This window comes from Numenius arquata, chromosome 1 (genome assembly GCF_964106895.1).
Source record: "Numenius arquata chromosome 1, bNumArq3.hap1.1, whole genome shotgun sequence".
Lineage (NCBI taxonomy): Eukaryota > Metazoa > Chordata > Aves > Charadriiformes > Scolopacidae > Numenius > Numenius arquata.
The window spans coordinates 48,256,091-48,273,398 of NC_133576.1; the positions used below are offsets into that span (position 1 = coordinate 48,256,091).

At 40.5% G+C, this 17,308-nt stretch overlaps 1 protein-coding gene across 1 annotated transcript in view; it reads right to left on the minus strand.

The window, feature by feature from the left end:
- Positions 1-907: 907 nt before the first annotated feature.
- Positions 908-17,308, minus strand: part of OTC (ornithine transcarbamylase) — a 34,072-nt gene continuing 17,671 nt past the window's right edge. Inside the window, exons 5-10 of the mRNA XM_074159540.1 lie at positions 12,807-12,960; positions 5,480-5,602; positions 4,741-4,794; positions 4,480-4,629; positions 3,279-3,416; positions 908-967 (exon numbers count right to left, since the gene is read on the minus strand). Of these exons, the coding sequence (XP_074015641.1) occupies positions 908-967; positions 3,279-3,416; positions 4,480-4,629; positions 4,741-4,794; positions 5,480-5,602; positions 12,807-12,960 (679 nt within the window). The remainder of the gene's footprint in view (positions 968-3,278; positions 3,417-4,479; positions 4,630-4,740; positions 4,795-5,479; positions 5,603-12,806; positions 12,961-17,308) is intronic.

Genomic DNA, 17,308 nt, shown 5'->3' on the forward strand with positions numbered 1-17,308 from the left:
ACCTAAATTAAATGCGCACATCCAGCTATCATAAAAACTACAAATGTCATGAATATGTTTACTACTGAGAAGGATTAGGTGAAACATACACCATGTTACAGTGACAGACGAAACGCCGCAAATTCTTTCTGCAAAGGAGCTGTATATAGTTCCATCATATGGTGTCCCTCATGTTTGCTTAGAAAAAAAGAAAAAGAAAACTTCCTTCTTTAGCCAAAATTCTGTTTAGGGAGTGAAGGTCTATGGGATATGGACAAAGAATGAACCAGTTCCTTCCAGTTGTCTCTCTCTGCCGCATTCAACCCCGTGGAAGCTGCTCTATTCCAATTCTGCAGCAATATCCTCCTGTGCCAGCCCCCAGGAATGTCATGGAGAAAGATCATGCTCACAAGGTCTCTATATTTTTGGTGTCAAACAGGAGTGGGATTTGGAGGTTGGCTGCAGAACAGAAACAGGAGCCAGGGTGCCCAGGAAGTGCAGGCAACCAAGGCAAGTGGTAAAGCACTGCTTCTCTACCCAACACTCCCTGAGATCAGCAATTAAATGGACAGGCATAGGGAGATATTTATGTCTGTCATATTACACTATACGAGTTCCAACACAGCTATGTGTAGCTATGCTATGCCTAGGATGCTGGTAGAGCCAATCATTAAAGTACAACCTTGGAAAATTTTCCGTGACGCTGACCACTAGAAAGAGTAGCCAACCTGGAGCATTGAGATGAAAAGTAGCTTTTGCAACGGCATTGGACATTTTCACGGATGTGATGCAATATTATACAGCTAAATATACAGTTTTATTAGAGAATCATTCATTGCCTTGATCCTTTCTGAAGAAGATCTATGTATTTGCGGACCAGAATATTCTGCCGATGAGGAATATTTTTCTCTTGGCAGGAAGCCAAGCATCAAAACGTAGGCTTTTGTAGCTGTGGTGAGTAATCTGTCAGCAGGGAAACCATGACAGCCTAGAGGAGGAAGAAAAGAAAAAATCCAATCACACTGGAAACAGATACTCCATAAAAATAAATAAGGGAGAAATATTTTCCAGCTCTAAAGTCTTGTGTTGAAAATTATTGCCCTGACAAAAACTGCACACTTAGATTTATTTGCTAGAATTTCTGATGATGAATCAGGAAAGAGCTGAAAATTAGTTAGGATGTTCTGTGTTAGAGCCGATAGGTTTTCTCAGTGTGGACCATATGCGTTAATGGACAGCCCAGGAGATATGCAGACAAAGCATGTTTAGCCCACATGCTGAGGACTTTTTGGTGTGTTATATTGTATCCTCAGCTTCTGCTAGGAGATGCTGTACCTAACGCAAACAGCAGATGGGCTTCCTTGTGGATTTCAGCAGAACTTCCACTAGCATCAGTGACAACCATACTAGAATAAGGAGTTTGAAATTTATCCCGGTTTAGTTGTACTTTCTGTGGCATAACATGGAAAACCCTCACTGAGGTTAATAGTGGGCCGTCTACCCCTCCTGCCCTCCCCTAGTACTCCAACAAACCTTAGGAATGGCTGTGAAATGACAGTAATGGGAATAGCAGCTAAATAAAACATGGTGTTGCAGCAGCTCTGCCATCCTCCCCACACCTGCGTACATCACAAGCCCCATTGAATCATAGAATGGTTAGAGTTGGAAGGGACCTTAAAGATCATCCAGTTCTAACCCCCCTGCCATGGGCAGGGACACCTCCCACTAGAGCAGGTTGCTCAAAGCCCCATCCAGCCTGGCCTTGAACACCTCCAGGGATGGGGCATCCACAGCTTCTCTGGGCAACCTGTGCCAGTGCCTCACTGGAATGCCTGTTCCAGGGCCCATGTTGGCTTGGTGTTGACAAGATATCACCTGGTTCACGCTGTTGTGATTTCACAGCAATGTCTGACTGCAAATTGTTATTATGGCCCAGAACTGGATTTATAAGGGTTCTCGTGGTCTCGTTGCCTGTCCTTCCTTTCCCTTCAGCGCTGCTCAGTGCGACAGGCAGTCCCAGGCACACAGTGGGGACTGAACGTACAGCTGTGCAGCCCCTCGCTGCTACCCATGTCAGCCCTGTCTGGAACCACAGCTAAGCAAATAATTTATTTTTCAGTTTGCTGTCTCAGCTGAAAGTGGTAGAAAATAATATATAAACAGGACCCATATATTCGTTATTTTTATAGCTTGATAAAATACAAATACGACTTTTTTCTTATCTCAAAAAAAAAAAGTGCAGCTGGAACCCAAATTAAAGGGTTTGTTTTATTTTTAAGAAAATACCATTTAGGGCAACTAGAAATGTTGGAAAATTAAAATAAAAAATATGAGCACTTTTGGGAATTTTAGGGGCAAAATTATGAATTTAACACAAATTTATTAAAAATTTTAACTGTGTCCAAAATCTGAGGTTTTGGTAAATACAATACTCAACCACTTATTCACCTGAAGCACATCTAAAGTTCATCTGAGAACTATGAAAATGCCATTTCTGGGGTATTTTTCACCTCCAAAAGTTTTCAATAGCTTATGTCAACACAGAATCATAGAATGGTTAGAGTTGGAAGGGACCCTAAAGATCATCGAGTTCCAATCCCCCTGCCATGGGCAGGGACGCCTCCACCAGAGCAGGTTGCTCAAACATGATGGTTCTAAAGCCGAGAATAAATAACAGGCTACTGAGATCTGGCAGCAATTTTCTGAAATTCTAGGAATGCTGAGAGGGGAGTTACAGTTTATGTTAAATGCCAAGTGTTCTCTCATGGTTCCCATGGATCACACAGTACCCACACCATAACTTTTCAGGGTCCTTCAAAGCTCTGCTTTTGCAGCACTTTCTCAGGGAAAGTTCCCATTGGTGTCAGTGGCAGTGTTTCCTGAGAAAAAACTGCAGAATCTCTAGCTTTAAGTGTTTGGGAAATTGTAGTTTCAAAGACCAGTCCCTGGGACCTCAGCATTTAACATGTTTTAAAATTGAGCCGCTGAGTTAATCTTTAAACCCAGTGATTTAAATATCAAAAAATTACCATTTCTACTGTAGATTTCACTTAGTGATATAAACTGGGTCAAGCAACAGCAGATTATCATCAAAATAGATCACATTTGCGTCCAGAAGCATTTATACTACATATATATGTTGCCTATAGTCAAAATTGTGATGTGCTGTGGGGTGCTTTTGAAACATAGGTATTAGCATTTACTACTTATTGAGGAACCAAGCTGAACCCAAGCCTCGTAGTGAAGGCAGAACAGAAGCCGACTCAAACCTCTAACTACTATTATCTTCTTTTTTTTACCATAATTGTCCATTTTCTGTTTTCAGCCTCCTGGAAAACCAATGACCGTGGAGAATAAAATACTTCATCATCAACTTCTTCAGGCTTTCTGGGTAGACAATGTAAAAAAGTCCAGTTGGAAGCAGCAGATTTTGCAGTCTGTAAATCAAAAAGCATATAAAAATAAAGAACTATGTGAGGACATTAGTAAAATCTTAACTAGTAAAAAGGTTAACAAATTTTATATTAGCTCCCACTCTAGTTACTTGAATGATGAACTAGGAATTCCACTGACTTCAAAAGAATTCCTCATCTGTGAATAAGATGGCAATATCCCCATTTAAGTCAGTAAGAGTTCAGTGCTGACTTCACAAAAGTTGAATATTTACTCCTATTTCTCTGGCTTTAGTAAGGGAGTAAAAACTCCAGTGAACTAGTGGATCAATAAAGTGCAATCTTGATTTGAATGCCATATAGTAATATAATACTATTGATAACTGCAACAAGAACATACTAAAGCATGATTTAAAAGGCTGTAATTTTTTTCTTTTGATATTGTCACTCATAATATATTGACCTACTACCAATGAACAATGAATTACAGCATTTTAGGCCAGTTCAGGGACATAGCCATCAATAGTATTTTGTGAATTTATGTTAAAATACAGTCAATTAAACCAGTAATTCTATCAGAAAGGAAAATGTCCATTCTATCTTGGACAATTAAGAGTTTATGACTTTATGTTCTCCCTAGCTGATTTTGTGCTGATAAGCATTTTAACTAGATGATTTTAAAGAAATATATTTAATGCTTTATTTGTTGACAGATATACACAAAATTGTCCCAAATGCTTCCCAGACATTTAAGAGTTAATCTGTGAGCTGCTCATCCTATATAAAATATAGGGGATCATTTGCGGTAGCAAAGAGGAAATGTAAAGTTAGAAATAGTTTTAGGTCATAAAGAAGCAAAGGGTTAGCTCTCCTGCATATGTTCTGGAGTTAGATCTCATTGGAAAGCTCTGAAAGAGGCGGAGCCATGTGAAGTGTATAAGATAACTCAAATTTTGTTATCTTTGTGAGTTTTTCAAGCAGGAGGGAAATTTGCATTGGTTGTTCCATGGCCCCACTCAAAAAAATATGAAACCTATGCTTTGCTGATGTTGATTATCATAAATGCAAATTGTAAAAGCATCAACAAAATCCAAATTTCAATTTTTACCTGCATTGTAATCTGATAACCTTGAAATGCCTTTAGCCTTTCTTTCTTTTCCTCTTCTTGTCCCATACTTATCCACGTATCTGTAACTAAGACATTGGCACCGTCTGCAGCTTCCAAAGGATCTGTTGTGAGAAGTAACTTGGTACCATACTAATGGGAATAAAATAAGGAAGATCAGGAAGACAAGGAACTTCAACTTCATTTGTAACAAAAATAAACTCTACTCAAAGTACTTTACTAGGCTATTTCTTAGGTTCCTACCTCATTGGAGTACTGCTCCGATATTTTAGTTATTCTGAGGTCTGGTTCAAAGCCCTGCCAAAAGAGATGGTAATGTATCATGGAATATATATGTAAGATCTTTACTGATTATTAACACTGGTTAGAAAAATACTGATTGAACCAATTGCCATGCAAAGAAGAATGTCTTTCAGAACTGTAAAACTTGGGGAAATTAGGTTGATTTTCTTGAAAGTTTATTTTGGAGATAAAGTGGAGGAAAGTGTTCTGATAAGGTAAGGAAAATGAATTTCAAAAGTTACAGAATGACATGCCTATTCGTCATTTAATTTTTTGTTCTAAACTGATTCTTTGTTTTATATTTTGTATTGTATTACAATGCAGCATTCTGAAAAGCTGCATCACCAAACTGAACCAAACAAGATGCAACACTTCCACCAATCTGAAATAACTTTCAAATTTCTTTTTGGGGGGAAAGGGCATTGGATGACTTTGTCACACTTCTCAAATGGAATTATCATCCTCCGTGATTTATACTGCAGTCATGAATTCCCCTCAGCCCTTCTGAAGTTGGACTCAGTAGAATTACTCCTGCTTCGCATCAAAATAACTGAATCAGGATTCTGAACCTTGGTTCTGAAAACTGGCACTCAAGATACGTGCAGGCACCACTGGCTGGTGATGCTGGGAAGTATCCAAGTGGCTGAGACAGGAACGGACAAAGTATGCCTTCCTTACTGCATGTGTGTGGCTTTCCTACCTTGGGAGTCGCGATATGCAGATGCATTCCCAGCTTTGCAGCACTCGTCATCATGGAGTGGAGGACGTTGTTTCCATCCCCGATCCAGGTGATAGTAAGCCCGTTCAGGCCACCATAGTGCTCCTGCCAAATGAATCAGACAGCCCTGGGGTTATGTTCCAGGCAAGCTGAGCAAGCTGATGGGATAGGTAGGAGGGACCGATCAGACAGGTCTGGTGCAAAGAAGGCTGGCTAACTTCAAATGCTAGCTGCATGGAACCATACCTTTAATTGAACACACTGCAGCTACAGGATAGCCAGGGAGAGAAAGCCCCCTGTGTCCTATATGAAGACCCACAGCAGCAGACACACAGTAACTTTAGTACCAAAGCTGTACAGCCATGGGTTGGTGCTCATAAATATCAGCAAATGGTAGAAATTCTTAATTTAGAGGCAGTCCTAATGCCTAGGATAGCACTCCTTCCAGCTTTCCCCCAGGTTGTGACAATATCCCTATTCAGGTTTGCTCTGGCTTGGTTGTCTTTATATAAATGTTCCCTGCGGCCATGGCAGCGGCCATATCCTGAGAGTGCATTTTAACCATCACAGCTGTACTGGACAGCAAAGACCAATACTTTGAAAGCAGCCGTGCCAGTCATGGCCTGCAGGGTTTGCTCTCTGTTGTACAGCCAAAGAGTGCAATGATTTTTCTAAAGTGTGGATTACCTGAACTTGAAACAGCATTACAGCATGAACTGTAGCTCTGCCTGATGGCACTTACAGCCTGTACGTGGGCAGCTGCTCTGGCCCTCAGCCACCAACAGATAAGGCCTAAGGAGGAACAAGAGTAACAGGAGTTTCATATTTCCAGAGTAGGACAATTTGAGGCCCTTAGTAAGCCTTGTTTTAAATATGCATGTTTATAGGTACTTAAGTTGATACTGAAAGTTTGTAAAGATATAAACAAATACTTGTATGTGCCTGCTCTGCACAACTCCACCTCATGAAGCGAAAGACCAAAGACACAATGGAGAGCCTTTTATTCTTAGTTCAAAACTGGGCCATGCTACAATTGCATTGTAGTAGCTGGAAGCCAGACAGCGTTTCGACACTTTGTGTGACATGATTCAATGCTTGTCAGGGAGGATAAACATCCACATTGTAGAGCTGTACTAACTGGCAACCTTGCAGGCAGTCGCAGCAAAGATGCCAAAAGACTGAACAGGAAAAGGGCTGCGACTACCCCCTCCTCTCCTGGCAGCAGCTTCTCCTAAACAAATAGTTGTGAAGTTTTTTCAGAACAAAGTTATTGGCATTTCTGCCAGTGACCACAATTTTGAGTCAAAAATAGTAGCACTCGAAATCTTGAATGACATTAAAATGCTGTTGAAATCTAAACCTAATAGAGTCCTAGACTGCCTACAGTTTAAGGGCTAAAACGTATTGTATAACTATTGCTTTTTCTGTCAAAGTTTGTTAGCAGCAGGCTTATTGGCAGAGGTTTGATGCAAGGGTATTTACAGGACAGCAAATCAGGACTTTGTGGACATGGAAGTTATTTCAGTGTAACAGCTCTGCAGGTATCTAAGGGTCTTTCAAAGTCCTTCCCACATCTCCTAGCAATGGTGCTCCTAGGAGAAGGCCAAAGTAAAGCATTTATTTAAGGGGTTGTTTCCAGCTAGGGATTAGTGATAGCTGAGACGTGAACCTGCAGCCAGGAGCAAATGAGACAACCCTGAGTTCTTTTGATCTTACTGTTTAAAAATAGATATTGTAGCCTGTAATGCTCAAAGCACTGACTAGTGAGTCACAAATATACTGCTATGTTAAATAACTTCCATCTTATTACCAGCTGCCACTCTGCATTAAAAGAAGCACAGTGCATACTAAATACCTTTCTCTGTTTTCTCAAGCTACTAGCTGTTACAGGTAAAATGTGAAGTACTGGAGATGTCTGTGTAATGACCCTCAATATGCACTGCAAATTGCAAAGCCGCATCTGCAGTGACTACTATATAGAGTAAGCATAGCTGAGCTAATTTTAATGAAGATGTTTAGCTAATAGAAGAAGTCGTAGACAAGGCAGAATCATGCTGTGTGTGTGCTAGTGGAGTCTACTTTATACCCTGTGCTAAGCTTTATGCTGCCACTGGTAGACTGCTGCTGTTAACTCAAGCCTCTTCACCTAAAGCCAGCTCACTGTGACTGTGGCTGTACTGCTTGTAGGCATATGTCCTCAGCTTCCAAGAGACATAGAATCATAGAATCATCAAGGTTGGAAAAGACCCTTGGGATCATCGAGTCCAACCATCTACCCTACTCTACAAAGCTCTTCCCTACGCCATATCCCCCAACACCACATCTAAGCGACTCTTGACATGACATCTAAGCGACATGACATGATTGTGTTGGTCAGAACCAGAAAGCTTTGAGGCAATACAAAAGCTACTGTATATGAGACACACATTTTTTTTTTTCCCATTTTATAGTATATGCTTATACAACTGCACAGAAAAAATCCTGCTAAAAGTGTTTTGCCACAATGCTAACACTCTAGGTTTAACCAGAACCTTTACAATACATGCTGATCACCTGAGCCTCTGAAGACATTTTTCTCCTTGCATCTCTCCCCAACTTCTCCAAACTCTGTGATATTCATGTAGGCTTTTTGCCTGCTTGGGTGTTCTGCAGTTTCTCTTCACATTGGAACCCGACTTCAAAATATTTATACTCCTTGTAAAGCTATTCAGAAAATAACATATTTAGAAAATCTAGAGCCCTTCTCCTTTATGAATGCCCATTTGGCAAACTAGTGATTGCTGCTGTAGTGTCACAAAACTTGGCTTTGCCATTTTCATGAAAAATGCCTGATAAATGGTTAATGTCAATTATACAGTCAACTTTCTCATCCCCATGCTGCTTTTACAATATTTCATTCTGTTCTTATCCATGGTTGCACTGTATCAGTGTATCAAACCCTGGGAAAAAATAAGCATACACAGTGATTTAGCACTGTTGTATGTTTAGAGAAGACTGGTTTAATTAATTAGGGACATTCATGTCTGCCTCTGACCGGACTTGCTTCCAGCTAGGCTGAAACCCTGACACCATTACAGATTACTTCTGAAATGTTTGACCACAACAGTTATAACAGCCCTCAAGGAAAACAAGCTTTTGAATAATCAATCAATAGTCTGTCAAAATTTAAAATGGAAAGCAGAGGACTAGTCAAAGCTTTAGCCCTTTGGCAGACAGTGCAATCCAGTAAATGAGAAACAGGGCAAACCTGGATCTACTGGCTTTCGAACTGAGCTGAAGGCAGATGCTGGGCCAGTTACCTTTCCTCTCCCACATTGTTTTTTTGTCATGGTTATTGAAACGGTATATTCTAGAGGCTCAGTCCAGATCTCAGTTGGGATTTCTAATTGTTAGAATAATGAGGAGGAGGATAATAGTCAGGAATTAGAAGACTACAATAATTTGAACTCTCTGGGTCACATATACAGAAGTTGAGAATACACGGCAGCCCTCTTCAAGCTGGGCAACATTGTAATTTGTTACGGTATTTGAAAAGGAATCACTGATGTATTTCTTAATGCCAACCATTTCTTTCTACAAAAGACATTTCCCTCAGACCAGTGACATAAAAAGCTAGTGGCATATGGATCCACTCTAATTACCAGTTTGGCCATTGTGCAGTCAGCTACAAGTTAGCTGATTTGGTCAGTGACATTAATACCAATTGAAACAATGTCAATACTCAACTTGTCCCCAGAATACAAATTGTATGATGCTGCCTTCCAGCCAAGCTTTGCAGAGCAGAAGTTGTGCGCCAGGAGACTGAGAAGCACAGGGTGGACTCAGCAAGTGGCTGTTACATGCCTTCAGCACAGACAGAGAAGTAAAGTGGCTCTGCATGTGCACAGTATCAGCACACAAACTCATAGGTTTTAAAGACCAAATCCCCAAACCCTCAAAATCAGTTTGCATGATGTTTACAGCTATTTCTACTGGGTTATAACTCAAAAGCAAACTCAGCTCATCCCAACCTTTAAGAAAGAGGGTAACATGTATGCTAAGAAAAACATCGTTCTTGGCATAATAGGAGGCATTAATCCTGAGCACAGTATTAAAGGGCAGAGCCAGTTCAGACATCAAACATATGAGGGGCACCAGGTTTCTCACGAAGAAGGCACTGGGCAAGAAGATGTTGAACTTGAAGATTCTCACTCCAGTATTCATGACAGGAGCACACTTTGTGATCTGACAAAAACAGCCTGGGTACAGAACGAGAACTGACAGTCCTGAAAATAAACCAGCTGCATTGTTTGGGGAATGCAACAGACTGTACTAAAATAACCACACTAAAATGCACCTGTGAAAAGGGAATCAGAAGCCATAAGCAAGAAGACATTCTGACAAAATAAACCAGGAAATTAGGCAGTATCAAACCGATGAGAAGGTGCTTGAAGAGGTTTCAAGAAGGCACATCACAAAATTAATAGGATTTAGAAAATGGAAGAATAAAAATGTGCTAAGCATGATGAGGTCCAGAGTGCTCCACTGGCAAATGCAGCAGGAGAAAAAAGAAGAGGAAAAAAAAAAGTACATTTTGGGTATGTAATGACAGTAGGGAGAAGCAGAGCCAGGCAGAAATATTTACAGAGATAAGGAAGAGGCATTTTTAAAGAGAAATAAGCTGCACAAAATCTGTAGTTATATTTAAATATAAGGCTAGCAGTGTGTGCCACTATTGTAGTTTGCATGTATGTATAAATCAACTTGCCTCTGTACTGCAAGAAAGCAGTCCAAATCTTATACATGAATTTTCAACTTATTCAAAGAATCAGTGGTACTATTCAACATCCCTATATTAATCTTCTTGCATGCAGTACCTGGATAACATCTTTTTACCCTGCCAAAAATCCCACAAGAAGTTTGATTGCCCTAAGTAACAACTAGACCCTGTGGCTCACACTTTGTCAAGTGTTAATCCTATTTCTGTGACCTGGTAAGGTTCATTAGATGATTAAAACACGGTCTTATTGCATGCAACTGGCTGTAAGACCGGTCTTCTCCACCTCAGTGTACAGTGCAGAGAGAAAAAAAGGCAGCAGCAGGGCAGGTCAGAAAGGGAAAGAGCAGGCAGTGCCAAGACCCACAGTGCTGCCAGGAGCTTCTCCCTGCCTGCTCCTCCCTCCTGGGTAAAAAAGCGAGAATGGAAAGTGGGTCAGAAACCAGCGGTGCAGCATGCTCTTGGTAAAGCGGGGCGGGCACCCAGCTGCCTTCCAAAGACCTCCTGACAAAGTCTGGGCTAAGGAACATGCTGGAAAGACTGGAGGAGAGATAGGAACAGTTGGAGGAAACAGTGCTCTGCTTATCAGGCTGACTGGGAAAGTGCTGCAAATTTTAAAAAGCTTCCATGGCTGTGCAAAAGCTGAGCCACTCCTTGAGATCTCTGGAAGTGCTCACTTTGTCATGGTACCTCTGCACATCAAATGTTTCTTTTGTTTGAGCACCAGCTGTTATGGCCCTGTTTCCTCATCATGTAAAATGGACAGGGACGCTCTTTCCAAAGATGTCCTCCCCAGTGCTTGAGGCAACAAGGACACCCACCTGCTGTTGCAGCTGCCCTAGGTATTCAAACCAAGGAAAAGTCCAGCCTGTGGGCTCATGGAGCTTCTACCGTGGCTGCCCTATACAAGGACACAATGGAGGAGGAGCAGAGTATGATCAACAGGGAATGTACTCATTCTGCTGGTCTCCATAGGTTTCCCCTTAAGATCAGTAGAGAAAGAGATGCATCTCTAGAGGGTGATTGTGATACTCAGTGGACTCTCTTAATTGACTGGAGATGGAGTACAGGGCAACAGCACTCTGAACTTTGGTGCCATAGTCAGAGGCCTGGATAAAACCAGGTTTAGGGGCAGAGAAATAGTTGTGTAGACTATGAGACACATTATTGCTGAAGCCTGTTATTCACAAGTGATAAAATGCTAATAACTAAGGTATTTGCAAGACAGACCCTCCTACAAGACACAACCATAAGACTCTGCATTCAGTTCTGGGCTCCCCAATTCAAGAGAGACAGGGAACTACTGGAAAGAGTCCAGCGTAGGGCAACAAAGATGATTAAGGGATTGGAGCATCTCCCTTATGAGGAAAGGCTGAGAGAGCTGGAACTCTTTAGCCTGGAGAAATGAAATTATGACATTTAGTGATTGATGACATTCTCATTACAGGTTACTGTCTTACATAATTTGAACAGTTCATTCAGGCTGGCTCAATGTGATCTCACAAATGTATCTTATGCCGAGGTATGTGAACCATTTTAGTCTCAAGTTTGCCAATTTTTGCTGGTCTCTTCCCTTTTGGCATAGAAAATTTTATGAAAAATACTAATCAAAGTAAGGAAAAAGTAATTTTCAATAAACATATGAGTCTTCCTGTATTTACAATTTAAGGAATGAATTTAATGTTACTCTCACTAGATCTTTTCCACATACTGAATGCCCCATAGCAAAGTCTTCAACAGCTGTGAAACACAGCTGAATGAATCAGGAAATTATTGTGCCCTCCCTTTTTCAAGCAGTGTGAATTTTATTCATTCAGAAAGTAAACAAGGTCAGAGGAGTTCATCATAGTTGTCAACCAGCACTGCAGTATAATAACCTTTTTTATAAGCCAATTTCTCAATTGATTGTAAAACAGCATAGTCCTTCTGTTCACAGATAAACATCTGGTATTCTATGTGTAAAACATCCTGCTGTCAAATCAACTATTTTATTAGATTAAACTACACAATATAATCTTTTTTAACTATTCTTTGATGTCAGCAAGGTTTAAATAGGTTTAAGTGCCTGAACACCAGGCATTTGCACTGGCAGCATTAACTGGCTTTTCAAAACAAATTTGTTTGACCAATTTCCTAATATATGGGTAGTGATTCCTTTTAAACTGTTCATTGGTTAGGGAGGAACCAAGAGTGAACTACTGAGTTTTTTTAAGTTAATGGAAAAACCTTCACTGGCTTTGGCTGAGCCAACATCTCACCTTTATCTTAGTATGTAAAGCCCCCTGCACATTTTTTGAATTGCATCCTAATTCCAATGAAGTACTTAATTTTATGCTTAACTTCAGTCCCACTACAGCTGATAGGGCTAGGTAATTGTTTTAAATTAAACAGGTCCTTAATTATATTGCTGGATGAAGAACTCTTTAAATAACAAGTGTCATGTAATTACCACTTAGAAAAACCTAGGAATAAATGATTTTGAACCTGACTTCCCAAATACTTACCAAGACTTAGCAAAAAAAAAAAGTTATTAAATGGGGATTATATTGTTACCTGAAGAGTTAGATAATCAGCTAAAATTTGGAGAGGATGATATAAATCGGACAATCCATTGATTATTGGTATCGTGGCTTCTTTCGTCATTAGGTCCAGGTCGTTGTGCTTATAAACTCGAGCCAAGATTGCATTTGTCATCCTGGACAGCACTCTAGAGGATGGCAGAAAAAACCCAAGTCAAACATAATAAATATATCCCTGTTGCACTCTTTAGCGTGCAGCACATAAATATTAATGAGAAGTGGTAATGAATCAATTTTTTCCAGCTATCTGAATAATTTATCATGCCTGCATAGCACACTTAAATGAAGACATTTAACAAGCTGCTAATAAGTAAGCAGCTTTACTTATTAACAAACTACAGTAAGTAAATGAAAACTTCTGCTGTATTTTATGTTTTTTTCTCTCTAGCTTTTGATTGTAGCTATAGATGTAACATCAATAAAGGCTAAGGTATCTGAACTAAGATAAGAGACTGCATGACTGTAACATTTGAAGAATTGGATAACTTTAGAAAAGGTAAGGTATAAGATTTCTTGAGTCTTTTAGCAAAGAACAAATGTAGCATTGACTGAATATTACAGTGTCTCTGTATGGTAGCCTGACCTTTGTGAGGATGAGGAATACAGATCTGTCTTAGAGTACCACAATTATTTACTGATCTTAATGAACACAGAAACAGGAGGCCAACAGCACCACCCTGCTCTTTCTCCTACGTACACACCTGCATATTGACACACGTGGTTATAAGTGTTAAAGTAATGCCCAAATTTGAAACTCGATATGCGGACAGGGGCATGCAGGAGTCACTGTGCCATTCTGGCCTTAACCTCATTTGTCCAAGTGTGAAAGACTCAGAGATTAGCATAGTGGATTAGCATAGTATACTCAGTATACTCTGAATTCTTTAGATAAATTAAATATGGAGCTCTGCATTTCTCTGCATTTCTGTGCTTTAATCAGGCCCTGAAGCCTGACTTTGAAGTAGCATTTTGTGTGTTTTTGTGTTATCGCTAATAGGACCTTAAAACAAAACAAGGAAGAGACTGAACAAAAGAGTATGAAAAAATCCTTGCAGTATCTGTCTTCCTGATGAGCCATGAAGAATTTTGGTATGTCCTCTTATGGAAATACAGCTGTTAATGCCATGGCCATTACACAGACAAATCTCCTGATGAAGTCAGTAACAAATATTTTCTACTGACACCAGACATTCCTCACACAAGCAAAACTCTTATAAAATGTTACAAGATTCCCTGTCGAGCTCTCTATGAAGAAAAGACTGCCCACAGCAGCTACAAGTGAAAAGGAGGAACTGAACAAGGTATTTACTGATTGCAAGGTATTGGAACAGTTGCTGTTTGTGCCATTATTTCTTCTTAGCTCATGAGTTTCTTTTTCTGTGTGTGTTTATTCTAGCTTGAAGCATGTGATTGTGGAAAATCTATTCTGTTCTGAACTAGTCATCAGGGATGGATGCCCAGTCACTTTTGTTAGCCATCTAACAGACATCCACCCTAAACGAGACATAGCCAGTCCCACCAGTCAAGGAAAAGAGCAAATCACACTGGGAAATTGCCCATTTTTCTTAGACTTTTTTTTAGGATGTCAGAACAGCCGATTCCTACCTGACACGACTGATAAAGAATTTAAAGAAGATATTTCCTTTTCAGGGTATGCCATTATAAGAAATTCAGTCATAATCAATTACCAATTAGTGAAAACTGCTAGATTTTCTTCCTTAATCAGTTGAAAGTAGATACGAGGCTTATTAGACACTTAACCAGCAAGACATCAGACAGTCCTTCTGCCAGCATTTCTAGATGTCATATCTTATAGCAGAAACCCCAGGTGGAAACTGGGTTTGTTCTTTGTGAAATCAAAACCAAATTTAACTCAGAAAAAAATATATATACACCTCATCTGAGGAAATGAAGTCTCCTGTCATCTAACCAATTTAAAGGAAAACATGTAAGCCTGGGATTCTGTAAGAAAAAAAGACCTGGCTAGATTAAAGGCTTAAGTAAAGGTCTGGAAAGTGAGGAGGAGTAAGCACAGGCTCATCAGGTGACTTTTCATTTAAGGTTCTTGTGTTATCACCAACTACAAGGTCTTTTTCTCTTTTAATTCTTTTTGCAAGACTGTGAGCCTATAAACTTCAAAATCCCAGAGCTTGGAAACATATGAATATACTGGAATGCTACATACTTCTCTTTTCAAAATAACTTTTATTTCTATAGAGAAATGCTGAAAATTTTTACTCAAGTGTATCCTCTGAGGAATCCAAAATTAAACACAAATGAAAGTATGGTTTTTTTGGTGTGGCTGGTGCATTTGCATGTATTTTGGGCAGCATATTGCTATCCAAGGTAGCTTTGGCTTTGTTTTGAAAGTATGTGTCCATTCAAAAGGTTTAAATTTCTGACAAGACCACTCCATTGTCATTCATAGTCTTACAGGGGCATATGGTGGATGTGTTCTCAGTAAGCTGTGAGAAGTAAGCCTGTCCCCCATAGATGCAGAGATTCACGCCCTAATAATGCCAGTGGACTGGTAAAATCATGCTGAGTTCTTCTGTGCTGTCACTGAACGTTATGGCCACTGAGCTATAGTGGTGCACAACGGAACCGCTCTACAGTAGAAAATACAGATACAATACTTGTATTTCATTTCACGTAATATATCAGGCATGCTAAACAGCACTGAAAGGCTTAGAGCTCCTTAATAGGTGGCAACTTTTTGCTACTGTGTTAGCGTAAATGTAAATGTCTTGTGAAGCATGTATTACAAGCAGGTAATAAGTCACTAAACATACGTGCAAAGCAGAAATACTTTCAACCTTTACCAGCAGCAATTTAATAAAAACTGTGTCTTTTATATGTCTGCACCCCTTTTGCTTTAAGTCTCAATCTCAAGTACTTCTTGAAAAGTACTCAAGCCTTCACAGCCCTAGACACGTGGCTGCAAGTGTTTGAAATACCCTCTGGGTCTACAACCGTCATTCTTTTTTTATTCTTACATTAACTGAATGAGGCTGGCATGTTATCCCTCATTCACAAATGCCAAGGAATTAACACTCAGGTTGTTCTTTTGGGTAAACTGCTCAGCCTTGATTATGCAAAGTCAATAATAATTCTGCTAATGAGAGCAGGAGTGAAGCAGAACACGTGGGGCTCTGTAAGGACTTGGGAAAGCCCTCACTCCACTGTAACAGGTGAGTGCTATGACTCAGCAAAGGAGCAAAATCCCCAGTGTCATAAATAGGGGCTTGACCTGGAAAAGCAAGCAGTGACAGAGAAAAGGGAGGCTGAAGGCTTGCATGGGAAGTAGGTATCATGAGCTTTCTGGAGGTATCATGGAGCTTTCTCCACAAATTCCTCCAGAATCGCTGGAAGATGTGTATGCTTCTACTTTTTGCCTTATTTCTTGTACTTACTGTCTTTCTTTTCCCCTTTTGCTTGTGCAAACAAGTGTCATTCAAACAACTGTGACCCAAAGATTTAATGGTCCTTTAGTATCCCATTTGGGAAGAAGAAGAAACGAAAACTGGCCTATACAAAGTATGTCCATTTGCGTATCAGAACACACATGTATTTGCTGCAGTGTAGGTATCTGAATGGCAGAGAGACTCTGGATGACAGTCCTGTGCATCTGCTGGGATGGTGCTTGGAGAGGTTACTGCAGGGGAGCACTGTGTAAGGGCCCTGATGGCATCCTTCCCTTTCCTGGAGGTTTGGCAGCTGGGCCTCAGAGCCACCTTTGCAACAGTGTAGCTGAGGGCTACCCCTCCTCACTCTGATGTCAAGGGGGAGAGGAGACTCCCAGATGGCACTGCGAGGAGCCTCCATCAGGGCCAAACCCTTCTCTTGAGAGTCACATCCCTTGCTGCTTTGTAATGAATTAAAGAATAAGGCTAGGTATGGCTTGAAGGTTTGCTTACCTAAGTATGAGTTAGCAAATATAACTTGGCTGACCACAAATAGGGGCCTACACCCCTGCAGAGCTACAATAAGTAACAAGACAGGAAGGTACCTATGTAGATAGCAATTGTGAGGCCAGCACAATGTTATCTTATCTCTGACAAATGGGGGGCTCCAAGAGGGAGGTAGCATATGGTAATGAGTTACTGGAAACTAATGAATATGTTAAAACTCCTTGCATGAATATGTATGTATGGTGTGCATATATGTTGTTAAACTGACTCTGTCGGGCACGCACATTTGGAGGAGCTATCCCCTGTGCGTCCAGCGCTGCAATAAAGGATACCTGCTTAATAGTCATCCCGACTATTGAGTCCTGATTTTGTCTTTCACGGCATCAATTCTGGCACCCCAGATGGGACCCTCTCTGCTCGGCTGCAGGACCCTCTGAGAACAGGACTCCCTAGGGTACCCCCGGGATCTTCCCGGAGGGACTCCTCGCCTCATACGGATCACTGCGGGGGCAGACAAGGACCATCTAGAAAATAAGGTATTCTTTTAAGAAAAATTAGGGAAAAA